This window comes from Vitis riparia, chromosome 16, assembly GCF_004353265.1.
Source record: "Vitis riparia cultivar Riparia Gloire de Montpellier isolate 1030 chromosome 16, EGFV_Vit.rip_1.0, whole genome shotgun sequence".
Taxonomy (NCBI): domain Eukaryota; kingdom Viridiplantae; phylum Streptophyta; class Magnoliopsida; order Vitales; family Vitaceae; genus Vitis; species Vitis riparia.
The window spans coordinates 18,351,125-18,368,480 of NC_048446.1; the positions used below are offsets into that span (position 1 = coordinate 18,351,125).

Sequence of the window (17,356 nt, forward strand, 5' to 3'; positions counted from 1 at the left end):
CTAGATGCTAGTTGTTGCAAGGTGATGAGCACTCTAAAATTTGGATTCCCATGGAGAGTCTCAAGGGTTTTCCCATGGAAGGCTCTTCGGTTATTAAAAAAAAAAAAAAAATCTTTTTGATTTTATGAGCAACCTTTCCTAAAATTAATCCATGTAATGATCATCCAAACCAAAGAAAGCTACCAACAATGGGGTCCTTATGACATTGATGAGGATGTTATGGAATCATACTACCAACAATGCGGTCTTTATGACATTGATGTATTCAACTTAGAAGACAGAAAAATCGCACACGATAGCATATTGACTCCTCAGAGGTTCATGCCATCTTCAATTTGGATTTTACCAACATTTATGTGAAGTCATGCATTTGTCTATACCCTGTTTGGTTGCTCTGTTCCAAGTTTAGTTGGTTTTATCATATGGGTAATGCCTTAAAATTCAAAATAACATTTTTCTTCCATCCCAACCATTGGTTTTATTATCTAATCTTCATATATATATATATAAGTTAACATAATTACAATGAGTTTGAAGTTAATTTTTAATTTTTTTTTTCTTTCATATTTCCTTGGAACCAAACATAACATATTGATTTTATATTGTACGTGATTTACACGTCCAATTTATGCAATCTTTGACGTCTTGATAAGCACCATTTGGCCAATCTTAATTTTATTTGTTTTTATTTTTTCTTTTATAAAATGAAAAAAATAAAAAATATTGAATTTATAAAAAAATAATTAGAGAAAAAAAAATATGAATATAGAAATTGTCAAAATAAAAATTTATATATATATATATATATATAAAGAAGTTAAACAAAAATTAATAGATGTTAAAAAGTGGCTCATATTAACAAGTAGAAACCGAATTTTAAAACTTTCCCTCCCTGGTAGATTTTTTTTTTTTTTTTTTAACAGGATTTTATATTGACAAGAGTTCTAATTGAGATATATTTTGGTAGCCCACAATCCCAATCCAATTACAATATTATATATTGCATTAAAGCTAGGGTTTTGAGAACCATTGCATTAAAGCCTAGGGTTTTGTGGTTCCATTACATCTCAATCAAAGCCAAAACATCTTCTTCTGATTCTTCCAGCTTATTAAGAAAGTTGTTATGGCTTTAGGTTGGGAATCGCTTCCAGAGGCCCTTTTGGATTCAATATTAGATAATCTAGTCCCCATTGCAGACTGCATCAGGTTCAGTGCAGTTTGCAGGGCATGGCGATGCGTTGCGGTTGAGAGTTTCCGGCGGATACGTAGAAGCAGTAGATATGGTCGTCTTCAACAACAGCAACTTCCATTACTGATGCTTCCCGCCAAAAACAGCAGGAGGCAGAGGCGCAGTTTATACAGTGTGACCCAGACAAGGGTTTTTGCTTTCCAGTTACCTGTTCCTTATAACGTGAGGTTTTGCGGTTCTTCCCATGGGTGGCTGATTATGGTGGATGATGCTTTCAAGGTAACCTTATTCAACCCATTCTCTGGTGAAATCATCAATCTTCCTCCTATTAGGAGATTAGCATTCGAAAAACGATTTCGAGAAGAAATCAGTGAAATAATCTCCAAAGGAGAGGAATATGAGAGACAACTGAGAGAAGAATATGGTGAAGAAGTAAATATCGAAGAAGAAGAAGAAGAAGACGACGACGACGACGAAGAAGAAGATGTGGAAGAGTACATGGAAGAGGAGGAAGATGGTGGAGAAGATGACGTGAAGGAAGAAGCCATTGAGCGCCGTAGTGAGTATTCCATTCTAAAGGGTGTATTGTCCGCAGATCCTAGTGTAAACCCAAAGGAATATGTGCTGATGGTCATATATGGTTTAGAGCAGCGGCTAGCATTCATCAAACCAGACGATAAGGAGTGGACTTATCTTGACGGTAGAACTTGCTGCTTTGAGGATCATGACAAAACAGATTCCCCTCCTCCTGCCAGCCTGCTATGGCATATGACTGACATTATTTTCTACAAGCAACGATTCTATGCCCTCTATTGTATGGGTCAACTTTTATCTTGCCATATCGATACCAGTACTGGTTTCAAAGTGAAGAAGATAACTCCACAGGATGGCTTGGGTCCTACCTTTGCTAAGGCGTATTTGGTTGAGTCCCTTGAAGGAGGAGACATCTTGAGGGTTTTAAGAAGATATGGTAAGAACAAAATGACTACTGGGTTTAAGATTTATAGACTAGCGGATGGTTATGGAGATCCGGAGTGGACTGAAGTAAAGAGCTTAGGTGACTTTGCCTTGTTCTTGGGAGAGAATCATTCTATCTCGGTTTCAGCTTCTGATTACCCTGGATGTGAACCAAATTCCATATACTTTTGTGGGGATCATATTCGCTGCTCGCATAGGAGACGGAAGGACCCTTATGATATTGGTGTATTCAACTTAGAAAATGGAAGAGTTGTAGAGAGTTACACGTTAGGCGCTATACAGTGGTCAATGCCACCACCCATTTGGATTTTGCCAACATTCATGTGAAGCCAATTCAGCATATCAGTTGTTTCCTAGGCAGACATGGATGTTACAATCTAATTTCATCTATTTATATATATATTCTTGTTTTATGTGATATTGCATGATGCTTGATATGAGTAACTTCAAGATGAGATCTTGGCTAAATAAATTTTTTTATTACTCTTTCACTATCAGAGCATGGTACCGAAAAGTTGATTTTTGTTACTTGACTAACGAACCGTGAATTAGTAATTTTTTTGGTTCAATGATTGATCCGGTTTTTAGAACATTCATTTGACCCTCCATCAAAAGTGTCATGTGGGGCTTAGAGTCGCATAACTTACCCTGTGACTCCCAGTACTACACAAGTTGTTTTCGTGTATTTCAATTAATCATATGTTGATTAGGAGTAAGGTGGAGTAGAAAAATCAATCTAATCTAATTAAAACTAATCAAATTAATTTATCTTTTGATTTATTTGTCTCCTAACCAATAACAACATATAAGACAATTCTATTCAATATTTGATGCAGTTTTTTTTCATTATTATTAGATTATGATCAAATTAATTTTTAAATGCATTTATTATATTTTGGACTAAAAAAATTTAAATATATTTTAAACTCAAATTCAACTTGGTTTCAATAACTTCAAAAAATAGATTTGACTTAAGGCCAAAATTAATTTACATCCAACCAATTATGTAAATTGAACCAACCAAACCGACCTTGAATAAGTTTTTGGTTTGATTCAATTTATTCATCACTAAAAGATTGATTTGGCTAATTTTTTTTTCTCAAAAAAAGAGTTTAAATCACATCTTTCTAGGGCTAAAAAATTGATATGAGAGCCAAAATTTTATGTGGAGTTGTTATCATTTTCATATTTTATAAGTAGTTAAAGATACCATTATAATTGTTCATCACACTTAGGAAATTTAAATAATTCATACTTTATAAGCATTTCATAATACCATCATAATTATTCAAGGAATTTGAAACAAACAAGTTTTAGACTTGTTTCAATTGGAAGTTAATAAAAATAATTATTTTAATTCTTTCCCAATACTAATTTTTCTATTCTAATCTTTTATTTTTTATTTTTAAAAAGTTTTTTTTTTCCCTCAATTTTTACTTTTAGATACAATCTAGAAATTGTCTTTTTTTAGTTTAAATTTTCTCAAATTCCCCTTCTTTTAGGTAATAAATTCTAATATAAATATTTGTAATAGTATTCCTATGTTATATTAGGAGATAAAATACACACCTAAATTTTTTTATATTTAATATAAAAAAATTTCATCTTTTAGGGTTTAAAAATGGGATGTATTGAGGTCCTAATTCCTACTTTATTTTATAAAATATTTTTTTAAAAAAAAATATTGAATTTATGAAGAACCTATAAAAAAAATCGAGCAAAAAAAATATTAATATTGTAATTGTCATAGTCAAAATTTATATGGAAAAAGAAAAAAAATTAAACTAAAATTAATTAATACATGATAATTTAGGTGCTAAAATTATTTATAAATACTAAAGCAATGAGAATTAAATTAAGAAAAAAAAAAAGAGACAAATATAAAGTAACTTTAAATTTTAATAAGGAAAATAAATTTAGAAAAATTTAGTTTTTTGGGACTATATTTTTAACTTAAGTTGTTTTTATCTTGGAGGATTATGAATGATTTTTAACCAATAAGTAGGTGATTTATTTTATTGGTGTTAAGTTATTACAATAAGCGAATTGAGGGTAGAATTGATTGAAAGTATAAATGTTTGAAAAACTAATGAGAATTAGAATGAGATTGTATATCAAAAGTGATAAGATTTTTTAGTAAGACACAATTATGATTGAAGGAAAAGGTGACATCTAGATAATAAAAGTTTACTAGTTTAGGTTTCTAATACAAATCGAGGTTGGATTAATAAAAGTAGGATTTATACATTCCAAATTATTTACCCACTTCCTCTTATTCCATTGGATTGTGAAGCTTAAATCAATTTTATTATGTTTTGCTCGGGGTATGTCAAGTTATTTAGTCAACTCATAGGGATCGAGTTTCTAATTGATAGGTATTTTTAGAGTTTCAATATTATAACCCTTCTCATTCCTTTTATTAATAAATTGTTGAATGCTAGTACATTCCGTGTACATAGGAATGACATTGATTGTTGAACCACATTAAAAATATCATGTTCTTTATTTTTTGTTTGTATGATTTGGTTAACATCTTTTTCATCCTTGAAAATCGACTACAACTTCCCATATAGCTTTTACATTTGATATTAGAATATATAGTCCCTATTAATGGGCATATCAAGTTTAGCACCATGTGCAACTAATGGAAATTTGAAGTCTAAGCCTTGGTTTCATAAAAAATAGATTTAAAGTTAATAAATTATTTTTTATTATTATTTTAATTCATTTAACTTATTTTAAGTCTTTAACTAAAGCTTAAATAATTTAAAAATATATAAAATTTTAATTATATTTTATTTTCTTCTATATTTTCTCATAATACAACTAAGAGAAAATAATTTTTTGTAGTATCTTTTTTATTTCTTTAATACTTTTCTGAAGCATAACATAAGGTTTAAAAAACTAACCAGAGAATGAGATACTAGATTATAAGGATAAGGATTGTAAATTAAAATTAATTAAAACATAAGAATTGAAAAAAAAAAAGTGTTAGAAAGTATGATTCTATTTTTTTTAATAAATAAAAAATTCATTAATACTTTCCTAATAAAAAAATATTCTTATAAAAGAGTTTATAATGGAAATATTTCCTTTTTATGAATTGACAATTATATAATTAGTTTTTTATATGAAATCTAATTTAAAAGAATGTATATTTATGGTAAGAGATTTTGAAAAAAAATATAAAAAAAATATAAAATAACAATAAATTTTAATAAGGAAAATAATTTATTTTATTAGGAAGAAGTTTACCTATTTAGGTTTGGAGTTGGATTAATAAGTAGTATCTCGCCTTCACTTCTTCATCCTAGTCTTCTTCTTCATCTTTGGAGAAACGAGTATGGCTTCAGTTTCTGGTTGGGGACAACTCCCGGGCGGGCTTTTATACTCAATACTAGAGTATATGGTCCCCATTGATGAGCGTGTCAAGTTCAGCGCCGTGTGCAGCCGATGGAGACGAGTTGCATGGGAGCATTGCCGTGAGCATACAAGCACACCTCCATTAGTCCTGGTTCCCACTCCAGATAACAGCGAGCGAAGGCGTAGTTTGTACAACGTCACCCGCAAAACCCTATGTCAATCCCAGTTATCGAACGAAGAAGATTCAGAGGAAGATGATTCGGACGAAGGAGATGATCAAAACGAAGAAGATTCGGAGAAAGAATATAGCGAATCGGACAAAGAAGATTGGAAAGAAGGAGAGGAGGAGGAGGAGGAGGAAGAAGAGATCATTGATTCAGAAGAAAGGGAGGATTTTGAACGAGCTAGAGGGAAGGCTGTTGTACGAGTTGAAGAGAAGAGGAAGAGAGAAACCGTGACCGATTTTTCCATCCAGAAGGGGGTGCTATTTATGGATCCTGAACTAAATCCAGACGACTATATGCTCATGGTCATATATGGTTCTAAGGAAAGACTAGCCTTCATTAAATAAGGAGATAAAGATTTATGATGGTGATCGATCAAAAATGAGTGATCAACTTATTTGATTGCGATTTTTGCATCATTGAATAATTTATTAATTTTTAATCTTTTTTTTTATTCACTTTTATTTTATTTTGTGTGTTCCTTCAAGTTTCGGAATTTAATATAGTCTATTGATTTTATGTTATATGATCTACACAATTCGAATGTATGCAAACTTTGGCATCTCTTAAAATTTTTTAAAATATTGTAAACCTAGATAAGAGAGATTTAGGTGGTATTTGTTTTTTTGGCTTTTTGCTGAAAACAATTTGTTTTCAGAATTTAAGTTGTTTGTTTTTCTATTTCTTCATAACTTATTATAAATTTTTTATTAAATGAAAAATGTCAAAATATGTAGCTTTTTCTAAATAGAAAAAATAACATATTGGTTTTTTTTATACTTTTTAATACTTAATAAAAATAAAATGATACAAAAACAAACAATCTAATATTTAACACTATTAAGCATCAAGGTTCTATTTAAAATTAAGTAAAAAAACAAACACCACCTTAGACTTTATTTGCTAATTGTGTTTAAAAACGGTTTTTTATTACCTAGAAAAAAAACAAAAGAACACATTTAGGAATCAAAAATTAGAAAAACAGTGTTTTGTTCTTGAAAATAAAAAATAAGGTATTTTTAGTTGTTTTCAATCATTTTTGGATTATTTTTTTAAAAAAATCATACAAATATGGAGAATGATTAAAAATAAAACACTTCATATAAACGTTATTTTTAAAACATATTTAAAAACATACAAAATAAATTAAAAACATTGACATTCCCAAACTAAGAGTATGTTGGTAATGATTTTAAGAAGTGTTTTTAGTTTTTCTAATACTTGAAAAATTTTATCTTTAAAGTATTAAAATGAATAAAAACACTTTTGAAAATTATTACCAAAAACACTATAACTTTTGTTCTCCAAAACATTATAAAACAGTTTTTCAAAACTATTTTTGATAACACTTCTCAAACTCAGCCTTCAAATGGTCATGTTTACAAAATTGAAAATTAAGTATAAAAAAGCCTTAAGATATGCTTGTTTTCTTGTCTTCAATAACAAAAACGACTTTTTAATAAATACAATTTTTTGTTTTTAAAAATAAATAAAAAAATAGATTATTTTTTAAGAACATATTTTAGTTCTTTGTAGTTGTTTTTACTTGTATTTTTAAGATTATTTCAAAAAAAAATTATACAAGAACATATTTTAGTTATTTTTACGTTATTTTAAAAAATAATCATACTAATATAGAGAATGGTAGAAAATAAAGCATTATAGATAAAATTTTATTTAAAAAAAATTAAAATATAGAAAATAGGAAAGAACATTTTAATTTAAAAAAATATTATATAATAATTCTTAAAAACATTTTTTAAAATTGTTTCTGAAAAACAGTTCCCAAACAAAACCTTGATGTTTGTTTGGTTCTTGTTTTCTGTAATCTTGATGTTTGTTTGATTCTTGTTTTCTATTTAATTACTTTATAATAAGCAGATTAGAGAACCTCTCCATGATATGTAATTTTCTTCCTCTTAATATACAGAAACTAGTGTTTCATCTTCTTGATACAAACTTTCAAAAACTATGCCATAATAAAATTTTAACTATCTCAAATTTTAAATTTTCTAAAAGTGAATTTCAAAGATATAAGGTAAATTTATTTTTTTATTTTTAGAAGATGTACTTTTATGTAAATGTTTTTTATTTTAAAACCAAAAAAGGAAGCATATCTAAAGGTTTACTTCGTATGGAATTATAAGTGTTGTTGAATCAATAGAAGTGAAAAGTGTCTGGGATTATCTTAAGTTTAAGCACCGAATTTAATTGAATTATTTGTCAAAGAAAACAACTGAAATATGACAAAAAAAAATCTATTTTATAAATTTAGCATTATACTTATTATATGACATCCTTAAATTTAAGTATAATATATAAGGTGTTTATTACTTATAATTTAAATTGATTTTAAGTTAAATTATATTTAAGTCATTGACTTAAAATTTATTACTTAATTTTTATTTAAAATTGTTTGATAAAATTAACTTAAAATTTATTAAAAATCATCAAATTAGCATATTTATCCTTATAAATAGGACAAAAAAGATCGAGCAACAAGAAAGGTTGTGGAATAGCAAAAAAGATCATGAAAGTAATTAAAGCAAATGAGGGTAAAAATGTACACTTAAAAATAAGTTAATTGTTTTTACTTATTACTTAAAATTGACTTTTTACTTTAACTCACTAAATATACTTAATAACTTAAATTAAGTTATTAAGTTACTTTAAATTTTTAAATTGATTTACCAAACCCCCACATAATATCTCGTGGATATTATTATATGACACCATTATTTTATTATCACTTCTATTTTGTAGAAATATAACAATTATTTTTTAACTATCATTTATTTTTTTAAGAAAATTCAAATTTACTATAAAATAATCTTTTAATATTTCAATTAAATATTTGCCTACTTCTAATTTCGAACCTATTGACCCCATTATCATAATTTGAGAACACAAATATGGAAAGTTAATGGCACGGAAAATTTGCTTAAAAGGGAGCGTTTGGCCCGCCAGAAGGTAGATTTGAAAACCAAAAACCTAACGGCTACTTCCCCGAAACTTAAACCTCTCTCCATCTCCTTCTGTCGTACGCTTCACATCCTCTCTCACAAACCGCTCTTCCCACCTTCTCTGCATCTAACGTCTTCACAGCCATCTATGGCTTCAATTTCATCAAATTATGTCAAAGCCGATTCGAGTTCGTGGAACCCAAGTCGGAAAATTCGGATAGTCGGGAAAATCAGGGGTTTTACAGATCTTGAATCTCAATCCTCTACTGGGTTCTCAGGGCCGTGGATTTCGGTTCGCAAGCCTAATGGAGAATTCTCTGAGAGTGTGACTCTGTCCTTCGGAGACCACCCCACCAGGTATTCCACTTTTGTGTTTTAATGATGATTGTTTCTTGGGAATTCAAATGACTGAGATTTTTTAACTTCAAGAACGTGAATTTTTCTGATTTTTCAATTTCTTGTTTTTCTTTTAAGTTGTTTCTTGTTTAGCTTGAAAAAGGCTTTTGCTTTCCTGTAAGCCCCATTTGAATTTTTTTTTTTTTTTTTCAATGAGCTAAAATCTAGCATTTGCATAGGATTAGGGTTTATGTTGTTTCAAGACTTGTGTTCTAGGTTAGCCTAGGTTTAATTCATTTGGATTGGATGTTGAGTTTTTCTTAGTATTTCCTCTGTTTTCCCACCAACCAAAGATTTAGGGATATAAAGATTACTTCCTTTTTGTTTGCAGTCGCAAGGAATCTTATGAGATAGATTATTGCTATGCACAAGATGAAGACAATGGCCTAATCTTCTCAAGAGAGATCAAACCTATGATTTCAAGGGTTTGCAATGGTCACACTGCATCTGTTATTGCATATGGAGCTAGAGGTAGTGGAAAGACATACACAATTCAGGTGAGTTTTTTGTTGTATCTTATTGTTCTTGTTGTGTTCTTGATTTTTATTAACACAGGAAATTCCACAAGAAGTTGTTTAATAAATTGTTACATGTTTGAAGGGTTCTGATGAGAAACCGGGTTTAGCAGCACTAGCCATGACTGAACTTCTACAGATGGCTGGGGAAATTGGGAAATCAGTTTCTATATCTTCCTTTGAGGTTTACCAAGATCATATTTATGATCTCTTGGATCCAAAACGGCCACCGGTTTTGGTATTGGAGGATGCTCAAGGCAAAATTCAACTTAAAGGGCTTTCTCAGGCATGTTTTATAGTGTGTTCGTACATTTAAGAAAACTACAAGGATTGGTTTTTGTTGAAAATTTTCTGTGACATTTATTTTCTTTCATGCTTTTTGGTTTATTTTAGGCTCCTGTGAACTCCATTTCAGAATTCTACAGATTATATTTTAATGGGCTTGGTTCACGTAAACCAGCTCAGAAGATACCAACCGAACTCCCTCGTAGGAGCCACAAGGGCTTAATGGTATATGTATCATCTCAGACCTCAGAAACTAACCTTGTGGGCAAAATGACTTTTGTCGATTTGGCAGGTACTAGCCTATTATCTGCATCCTTAATATGCATATATCTTCTTTAGCAAATTCTTGTTATGACAATATAAATTGTTTTTCATTTTTCTTTTATCTCCTTGTTGATGCCAAATTTTTCAGGTTATGAGGACACCAGAAAGAAGAGTGTTGATGGTCCCAACCTTATGGAGAATACAAAAATTAACAAGTCCTTATATGCCTTGCAGAATGTTGTTTATGCTTTGAGTGTCAATGAAAGCCATGTTCCATACCGAGAAAGCAAACTAACTCGCATGTTACAGGATTCCTTTGGAGGGATGAACCAAATTTTGATGGTTACTTGCTTGGTAAGGCTTATGCTGTTTTTACTCTTTAGTTTATGAGGTTTTCTAGTTTTTGGTTTGTTGAACATCTTTTCAGTTGTTGTAACATTTAATCTCTTTGATGTAGAATCCATCTTTTTGCCAAGACACCATTTACTCTGTAAGTTTAGCTTCTCGGTCATATCAACGGGCTTTTACAAATTCCACAAAGAAAATCAAATGTTCAGCAAAACCAACAGGCCTTTCTGCATTGAAGAATGGAAAACCCACTGGTGTTTCTTCTACTGTGAAGAAACAAACCAGCTCCCAAGTGCATTTCTCTGATAAGAAAGCCAATTTTACAGATTCTATAGTGAAAGGAAGGTATGTACTCGAGGTTATACATACCTCACATTGAACCAAAATATAATTTTCATTTTTGTATGCAAATGAAATTTTGTTTCTTTTTTTCATTTGAAGGAAATTATTCAAGGAAGCAAATCATTCTATCAGTTCTGAGAAGGTACCTGATCTATTACTTTGTGAAATATCAAGTAGTCACTTTTGTTCTTTACCTTAGCAACCCGTCCCAAAAATGAAAATAAACAACCTAAATGCATATGAAATCATAGATGACCTTTTGTGCGACGAATATACTTTATTTCTGGAAAATTGTACAGCAATGGATTTGGAAATAATGTTCTGTTATGTGGTTTTCCAACCTTCAATAAGGCCTTTTAGAATTCAATGCAGGCAGATTCCTCATCAAGCATTGCTTCAGTTATTGAACCTTCTTTACAGGAAGAGGTACAGTAGTGGAGAAATTCTTAATTTGGTAAATTGAAATATTACTAGAGAAAGCTTTCTGAGTGGCAATACCATCATTATTTGTAGGTGAAGTCCATTTCAGATGTCTCTTTAGCCACAGTACCTTCAGAAGAGGTAAGATTGGTTCCAATTTTTGCTAGTATTACAATGTTGTAACAGTGTGAGTTAAGTTTATTTATGATTAAATTTGTTTATGATAAAAAAATGCAGGAAATTTCATTATCAGTTGCTGTTACAGATACAGAACCTGTTTTTGTAGAAGAAAAGGTAATGAACTATTCAGTGTGAATACCAATGGGATTAAGACAAGATCACAACCATAAGGTTTAACCAATTTTAACAATTTTAACAATTGGAAGAACTCTTCATAATAATTTTTTTGTTTTCTTCTTTGGAGGTTTCTGCATACCATGATAATGACAATCATCCTGAAGTTACTTCTGGGAATAGCAGCACGACATTGGCTTTGATTGAAGAAGGTAGATAGCCTCTGAAGCTGGAAACTCATTGACAAAAATAAGGATATGCTTACATAATTTTATTTTTCATTTTAAATCACAGGTCACCATATAATAGAAGAAAAAGAGAACAAAAGCTTATTTGCAAATGGAAATGGATCGCCACCACTAAGTGCCAGATTACGAGAACTATCGAATAACCTGAAATCTCTGTACTCTTCAACTCCAGTATGCATAAAGCTCCCTGAGAATGATACTTCCTCCACTAACCAAGCTTCTGCTTTGGTGGAACCAAAAACTCCGGCCGTCGAAAAAAAATTGAGAGGGAATGATAAATGGGAGGTTGCAAACATTAGTAGTCCTTGGGAAGCACTCCACATGCACAGTTCTAGAATGAAGGTATGTCAATTGCATTCTCCTTCTGTATTTTGATACCAAACTCTTATCAATTTCAACTTTATTTGATTACTGCAGAAGTCACTTGTTGAAGAAACCCTCAAGTTTTTGAACAGTGCTAACAAGTGAGTAACTGCTTCTTCTTTAGTTACATTGATTATCACTTCCAACCATGCCTGTAACAATTGTTGTTTACATATATGCTTCTTTGTATTAATCATCAGTATTTTAGCTTTTGGATCTCAATCTATTCTCCTTCATCTTTTTTTTTTTTACTTTATGTGATTTTTATGTACCATCAATATTTTAGCTTTTTGGTCAAAGGGGTTCTTTCCTTTATCTATTCTAATTTCTATTTTCTAGTCTCCTGTCCTCAGAACTGAACCAATCTTCTTAAATCATCGTCCATGGAGTAAAAAGCCTTCTCTAGTTCTCTTATTAGGAACCTGACCCACTAATCACTAGGAGAGATGTTGAGAAAAGCTGCTATACCTATGTAACCTATGAATTTACAAAAATCATTAATCCATAAGACTTTTTACAAACGAAATTGGTGATCTATTTTTCAATCATGCACTGTTGTTTTTGCTAAAATTTGCAAGTTCTAGGATTAGCATAGTCAAACCTTGTTAAAATACACTTCACTTTAACACATTTCCAATGTCCAATCTTAATGTCAAGATGTATTTCCATAAGGCGGGTAGTCCTAATTATAATCTCACAACAATGATCTTAAGCAATAAAATTAGCTTTCATATTTGTATTATTTGTTTCACCTCCACCCTTAATAAGCTAATGTTGTTCCTTTTTTTCTGTTATTCAAAGGGAGGAGTTGAAAGGACTAAAGGTGAGAATTTCTTTTAATATTTCAATATCAATGTAGTTTCCTACTCTTACATCATCTGTTGGAAGTCCTGAGTTTCTGTATTTGTGCAGGGTATTGGAGAGAAAAGATCTACATACATTCTCGAACTTCGTCAAGAATCCCCTGAACCTTTCAAGAGTGTAAGCTCTTTTTATGAGAAAATAAGAATATTTTGTGGAAAACAATGTTTTTTCAGTTGCCTCTTTGTTTACATTAGTCTTTTTCCTATATTTCTTTGATTTATATTTTAACCAATATTTTGGTTTGACAGCTGGATGACTTAAAAGACATTGGTCTTTCAGAAAAGCAGGTATTTTTTTTTCTATCTTCTGCACTACTTTATTTTTCAATCTTTCTAAAACTATGCTTGGTCCTTAGAAAGTTTGAAGGAAAGAAAATAGAGATAAAAATATAAGGAAAATGTAAGGGGAAAAAAAAATTCATGCTTGGTGGTCAAGGGAAAAAGTTAATGAAAAGAAAAATTATTGAGAATGCATTTTCTCTGAAAAGAAGGGGGTGGAGTCCAAAAGGTTTTCCTCAATAATTTTTCTAGCAAGTTGAATTTGACCAAATGCTAACCATAGCCAATCCTAATGGATGAATAGTAAGCCATAACTAGTTAAACATACCTTTGTTTCAAGGTGGCCCACCCAAGTTTTGTTAGGTTTTTGGGTTGGGGTACAAATCTTGGATAGCCAGTTGCTTATACTGACCAGCTTTGGTGATATAAGGTTGTCTCATAAACCTCAACCCAAATACAGATCCCTTTCCTATGCCCATGAATGCATAGACCTAGCTTGTCGCTGGTCACACAGTTTGGCTTGGTTCCTATATCAAGCATTTATGGTCATGCTGGAATTATTTTTTAAGAGATGATATGATTTTGAATTTGTTTGACCGAATTATGATTGTAATTGTGGGTAACATTCAATGGAAACTAGCACTATAATTGTTTTGCTTCTTTGTACAGATAAAAGGAATGATGAAAAAGGTAGTCGAAGAGGTTTTGAACTAGCCTGATTCAGAATCAACTACAGTCAGCGTTGTTGAAGATTTTCTGTGCCAGAAAACTCACCACGGCAACATGAAGTTGCCATGTGAATCCTTTGAAGTATATGTCAACTGGTGGACTTAGCCTTCTATGTATACCTTGTACTTTAAAGTATGACAACAATGTACTCTGCCAATCTGCTTGATTTTGTTTCTTCATTTTTTTTTTCTTTTTGGAATCAGATGCTTCATTTGGTATGTAAACTATGATTACATTGAGAATCTTTGTTTATTAGCCAATGCATCTATGGTTTGAATAACCCTGCAGTGTTGAAATGTTCGAATGATTTTATTTTTTCTGTATTGAACTGTTTCTCCTATTTTCACATAGAAATGATGTTTCTGAAATTGCTATATACATGTTGATATAATTACACGAATTGAATTTTCTTTTAGTTGGCCCGATATCATCCATACCAGAAAACACATTGATGAGCGGTTGACAGACACGGTTACTCCATAAACAAATAACAAGATTAAAAAAAAATGAGGAAGAAAAAAGAAAGAACAGGAAGATAGAAATGAAGAAAAGCAACAAAAGAACAAAGTAACATAAGGAAATTGTAACAAGCTCAGTAGAAGGCTATATAATCACATGTCAGACACTCTAATGAAGCAAGGCTTGCATTTCTGGGAGCATCCTTCTTACATTCCCAACTCTTGTGTTTGTGTTACTAGCAGGGTTCACCTTGAGGGCTCGCCATGGCCAACACACATGCCTAACCCTAAGGCGGTTCCGATCCCTGCTCTCTGCTTCTTCTAATTGTCTTGTGAGCTCCTCGATCCTCTCACGCAGCTCTGCAGCCCTGCTGTCAGCTAGCTGAAGAGACCTCTCTGCTGCTGCCTGGGCAGCCATGGCAGCAGCTGCAAGGTCTTCTTTCAGCTTCAACTTTCCATTTGATATGTCCAAAGCCGTCTTTGTATTCTCCAACTCTTGTTTCAGAATTAGAGTCTGAAGAGACAGCAACTATGTTAGCGTTTTAAGTTCGATTGCTGATAAATTTAAGAAACAATTCTGTCAAAGAGATCCATAAACTTTTACCACTTTATCGCGTTCTCCAACAACATTTTTTCCTGCTTCCACTTCTAATTCACAAGCTTCCCTCCATCTAGCAACCTCTTCTTCGGTTTCTTTCATTTCCAAGAGGAGTTCTTCAACCTTACAGAAAAACAAAAGAAATAGAAGGGGAATGAGGAATAAGAAAACACAGAAAGAGAATAGCCATCTCATTCATTTCCCAGACAAATAATTACATTTTGAGCAAGCACCATCTCTCTGTCTTCCAACTCCTTTATGTACAATGTGTTTTCTGCAATTTTCTGAGCTTGTTTCTCTGTAAGACTCTGAAGGCGCTCGGTGTCTGACCTGGCATAGAATAGCTGATTAAAAATCAACAGCCACACAGATCCAAAATCAACAAAGGAGTTCTATAGTATGCCATTTGCATTCCCCTGCAAATCCCAGGGACTGATACCTAGATTCCTCCAAAGATCTCCTCAATTGTGTGATTTCTTGTCGTAGATTCTTCATTATCCTCTCCACAGTTGAGGCCTGGTAAGAACGATCAAACAAATCAGACAAGTGGTTCTCCATTTATACAAGAAAAAATAACAAGTTTGATGCATCCATCCATTTTCAGTCCTGCCCTACAACTGATCCTGCTCTTGGTTTTTTAATCCAAAAACATAACCACATTAAGGCTTTCTAATTCAAGCAAATGACTGAACACATCCACCAGCTCTGTCATTGCAGCAGACACTGCTAAGGTAGAAGATTCTCGGCTCATGTAGGTCATATGAAGAACAGTCAGATTATTAGCAGTATTTCTTCAAGATAGCGCGAAAGTACGTAGAGAGCCAATTCCCTTTGATGCATTTTCTCCCACCAATACTAATAACAATGTAGTTATAATGTTTCAGAGCTGAGTTTCTTCTTTCTTCGTCTTTCTCTCCATTTTTCTTTTCTTGAAAAAACCAAAACTAGTTCCATAATACAGAATTGATTGTCTTAAGTTTCTTTCGGTGATTGAGTTCTAGAAATAATCCTAATTTAATTGTCACTGGAACTGATGAGTCATACAATGTTCAAGGCATCAACTTTAGCTAATGTCTTACCTAGAAAAAATATATACATGAAGCTACTTGGAATTTCGAACTGTAAAGGAAAGAGAATGAGAACAATACCAGACTAACAACCTCCTCTTCACATTCACTACTATCTGACTTACTGCCTGCATTTGACCCCAAATTTTCGACGGGTACTTCGTTTGGAGCACTGCCCATCATGAACCCAAACCCCACCTTCTGCAGTCCTCGCTCGGCAATCTGCAAAAGGGCAACTCTCTTCTGCTCACTATTCCCCTTCAACCTATTAAGACTCTTCTCCACCGCGTCTTTTTCCACCAGTGCAATCCTCAGTAAACTGTTGATATCTCGATTCTCCTCTGTCAAACTCACCACACTGTTCTCCAATTCCCTCTTCTCCTTCTTCCTCATTTCTTGGTACTCACTCACTTTCGACTCCACCATACTTGCCAGCATCGATACCGCCTTTATTGCTTCTATAGAAGGCCTCAGTTCTTCATCTGAAACCACGTCTTCGCTTTTCTCAATGACAATCCCTGCCTTTTCTTCATCGAGACTATCAATTACCCTTATTAAGCTTTCCTTGATGGTCTCCAATGAGCCCAAGTTCTCTAACAGAATCTTTTCCCTCTCCTTTTTCTCACCCAACAGTTCTTCAACCCGGGTTTGAAGTTTTTCTTGCATTATCATGCTCTCATCGATTTTCTTCCCTAACGCATCTTCACAATCCCTAAGAGAAGCCTCAACCCCACTAAGCTTATCGCGGAGACTGTCTCTTTCCCGCGAAACTTCTTCAATTTCCTTCACTAGATCCACGTTTCGCTTCAGAATTTCATCCCTCTGAGTCCGGATTTCAGCTAAATTTTCCTCCGCTTCAGTGGATTTCGATAAAAGGGTCTGGTAGGAAGAATTAAGAGCTTCAAGCTCAGCAACAAGGGCATCATTTCCGGTGCGAAGATCATCGATGAGTTTTTGGTTGATTGAGGAATCATCCTGGCCACTGGCTTGATCTTGGGGAGGTGCTTCTGTGGTGTCCATGATCCATTTAGAATGAGATATTGAGAGGAGTAGATGTTGAAGAACTAGGAGGTGAGAGTTTGAAGATACCTACCAGTCAAAAACTGGAGGGAAAGGTAGTTAGGTGGGCCGTGGGCATGACAAGGAATGACGAGTACGAACAAAATATAT

At 32.5% G+C, this 17,356-nt stretch overlaps 3 protein-coding genes across 5 annotated transcripts; 2 read left to right on the forward strand and 1 right to left on the reverse strand.

Annotated features, from left to right (window-relative positions):
• Positions 1-948: 948 nt before the first annotated feature.
• LOC117934243 (putative F-box protein At5g55150) lies at positions 949-2,585 on the forward strand. The gene has a single exon (XM_034855906.1). The coding sequence runs from the start codon at positions 1,124-1,126 to the stop codon at positions 2,492-2,494; it is 1,371 nt and encodes a 456-aa protein (XP_034711797.1). The 5' UTR covers positions 949-1,123; the 3' UTR covers positions 2,495-2,585.
• Positions 2,586-8,744: 6,159 nt separating this feature from the next.
• Positions 8,745-14,343, forward strand: LOC117933761 (kinesin-like protein KIN-10C). Of its 3 annotated transcripts, none has more exons than XM_034855281.1 (17): positions 8,745-9,074; positions 9,445-9,610; positions 9,714-9,914; positions 10,022-10,205; positions 10,326-10,531; positions 10,635-10,870; positions 10,967-11,009; positions 11,228-11,293; positions 11,381-11,428; positions 11,525-11,581; positions 11,712-11,793; positions 11,876-12,171; positions 12,247-12,293; positions 12,994-13,015; positions 13,105-13,173; positions 13,305-13,343; positions 14,004-14,343. In XM_034855281.1, the coding sequence occupies exons 1-17, from the start codon at positions 8,866-8,868 to the stop codon at positions 14,046-14,048; spliced, it is 2,016 nt and encodes a 671-aa protein (XP_034711172.1). In that variant the 5' UTR covers positions 8,745-8,865; the 3' UTR covers positions 14,049-14,343. The 3 variants fall into 3 exon arrangements, with proteins under 3 accessions (XP_034711172.1, XP_034711173.1, XP_034711174.1); XM_034855282.1 differs by having other exon boundaries at positions 11,240-11,293; XM_034855283.1 differs by lacking the exon at positions 11,525-11,581.
• A 79-nt stretch (positions 14,344-14,422) lies between these two features.
• On the reverse strand, positions 14,423-17,236 carry LOC117933762 (uncharacterized protein At3g49055). The gene is made up of 5 exons (XM_034855284.1): positions 16,268-17,236; positions 15,559-15,635; positions 15,338-15,449; positions 15,126-15,242; positions 14,423-15,035 (listed from the first exon to the last, which is right to left on the reverse strand). The coding sequence occupies exons 1-5, from the start codon at positions 17,204-17,206 to the stop codon at positions 14,691-14,693; spliced, it is 1,590 nt and encodes a 529-aa protein (XP_034711175.1). The 5' UTR covers positions 17,207-17,236; the 3' UTR covers positions 14,423-14,690.
• Positions 17,237-17,356: the final 120 nt, after the last annotated feature.